At 28.3% G+C, this 1895-nt stretch overlaps 1 protein-coding gene across 1 annotated transcript; it reads right to left on the reverse strand.

Annotated features, from left to right (window-relative positions):
* Positions 1 to 8: 8 nt before the first annotated feature.
* On the reverse strand, positions 9 to 1882 carry LOC112462876 (the record flags this gene model as incomplete). The annotated part of the gene is made up of 4 exons (XM_025028944.1): positions 1655 to 1882; positions 1122 to 1396; positions 407 to 565; positions 9 to 258 (listed from the first exon to the last, which is right to left on the reverse strand). Coding segments are annotated over exons 1-4 (801 nt in total), but the record flags the coding sequence as incomplete, so codon positions are not given.
* Between the last annotated feature and the right edge of the window lie 13 nt (positions 1883 to 1895).

Raw genomic sequence — 1895 nt, forward strand, 5'->3', positions numbered from 1 at the left:
TTTTTTACCTTAACACTGACATTTTCACAAATGTAATTTATAATATACACTTTTACTACAAACACAAACGTCCAGGAAATTACTCGAAACCATATGCTCACTGGTATTACATTTCGATATTTATGCGTTAGCAAATTGTATATGTAGAAGGACATTGACGTCCCAAATAATGGATAAAACGCTGTTTCGGCAGCCATCTGAATTCCAAACACCAGATTCCATTCGCGTGCAATGCGACATAGTTCTAAATGAAGATGTCTGTCGACAAATCAAATTTTTATTACTGATAAACATAAAAATGACGAAAAGAAATTGTTTTTATAAATTATCATTAATTGCTTTTTGTTATACTAAAATATTATTAAAATAATATTCTACAAAAGTATATGCATATGTATTGAATTACATTGAGCTCCACAACACTCGCTTGTAATTATTAGTACTCAAGGTACATTGATGAACAATTATTGTAGGTTTCTTCCATGTATTCCTTAGCCAATGCTCTTTTCTTACCAATAGATTTTGCATATGCTTTTTTACTTCATCAAACCTCGTGCCGATGTACCTGTCTCATAAATATTATTTTATCAAATAATATTTTGAATTGTAGCATCATCTGTGACAGATCTAGTCACCATTTTTGGATAATGAGTTTTTAAAACTTGTATATATAATTCTTTATTTATGAAATTATAATCAATATATATTAAAATTTACAAAATAGTATATATAATGCCTGATCTACAATAGCTGTAGTAAGCTGTAGTAAGCCTCAAGATGTAAGAAATTGACCAATCACAGTCGATTATTCTCCTTACATTCGCCTGTAATTGGTCAATTTCTTACGGCTTGAGGCTTACTACAGCTTACTACAACTATTGTAGATCGGGCATTATCTATATATATCTCATATATCACTTTTTACAATTAATTTTTAAATACTTTTAAATTAATTAGAAATTAATTTTTTAAATAATTTTACAAATGCTGAAAATTGTCATTCCTGTGATGATTGCATTTTATTAATTATTTTAAAAATTATGTAAAATGTATGTTAAAAATGGAAAATGTTTTGAATATATAATTCGTTGCGTTAATTTGATAAACAAACAAGTACAAACCATAAGAAAGTGATAAACACTAAATCTACAAGTGCACCAGTATGAATACAATAATTATACATATGAGGTACAATAAATTTCCATGAAGTAGTTTCTTCTCTCAGCTGTATTAGACATGACATGGTGTCGCAAAAATTCAGAGCAAAGCTGAGCACAGTCCACCCAATTGCTATTCGTTTTGACAACATGTGCATTTTTCGATACATTTTTGGACTACCTAATTCTTTCAAAGTATCATCCACTGCAGTAAGTCTCTCCATACACATTCGAATTCTCTACAATAATATTGAAAAATAATATAAATTATGATGGTATATATTATATTTCTGTGAGAAAATACGTTTATACATATACGTTCATAGATTACTTAAAAACTATTGCTCAATAAAATCATTCAAATATCAATGAGAAGTGTTATATTGGCAGTAAAAGTAAATATCAGGCATGCATAATTCCTTTAACATTACAATATAATATAATTAGTGTAAATATAAGGATATAATTGGTAAAGAAATTAAACATATTAATTATACCTTATTGTAATATATAGTAAAAATCACAGATGTAATTGTCGCAATGATGTTGACTTCCAAAATGATTAACGTAATGGTAAAAGGAAATAATGCTTCCAATGAAAGAGAGCTCACCATGCCGTACAAAAGATAGCCATAAACAAACCACACTATCGCGGAATATAGAATGCTTAAATATACAACCCGAGATTTTGGACTATTTAATGGATAGACACATAAACCGATAATAAAGCACGTAATA

This window comes from Temnothorax curvispinosus, unplaced genomic scaffold, assembly GCF_003070985.1.
Source record: "Temnothorax curvispinosus isolate PA1 unplaced genomic scaffold, ASM307098v1 QBEX01001344.1, whole genome shotgun sequence".
Classification (NCBI taxonomy): Eukaryota; Metazoa; Arthropoda; class Insecta; order Hymenoptera; family Formicidae; genus Temnothorax; species Temnothorax curvispinosus.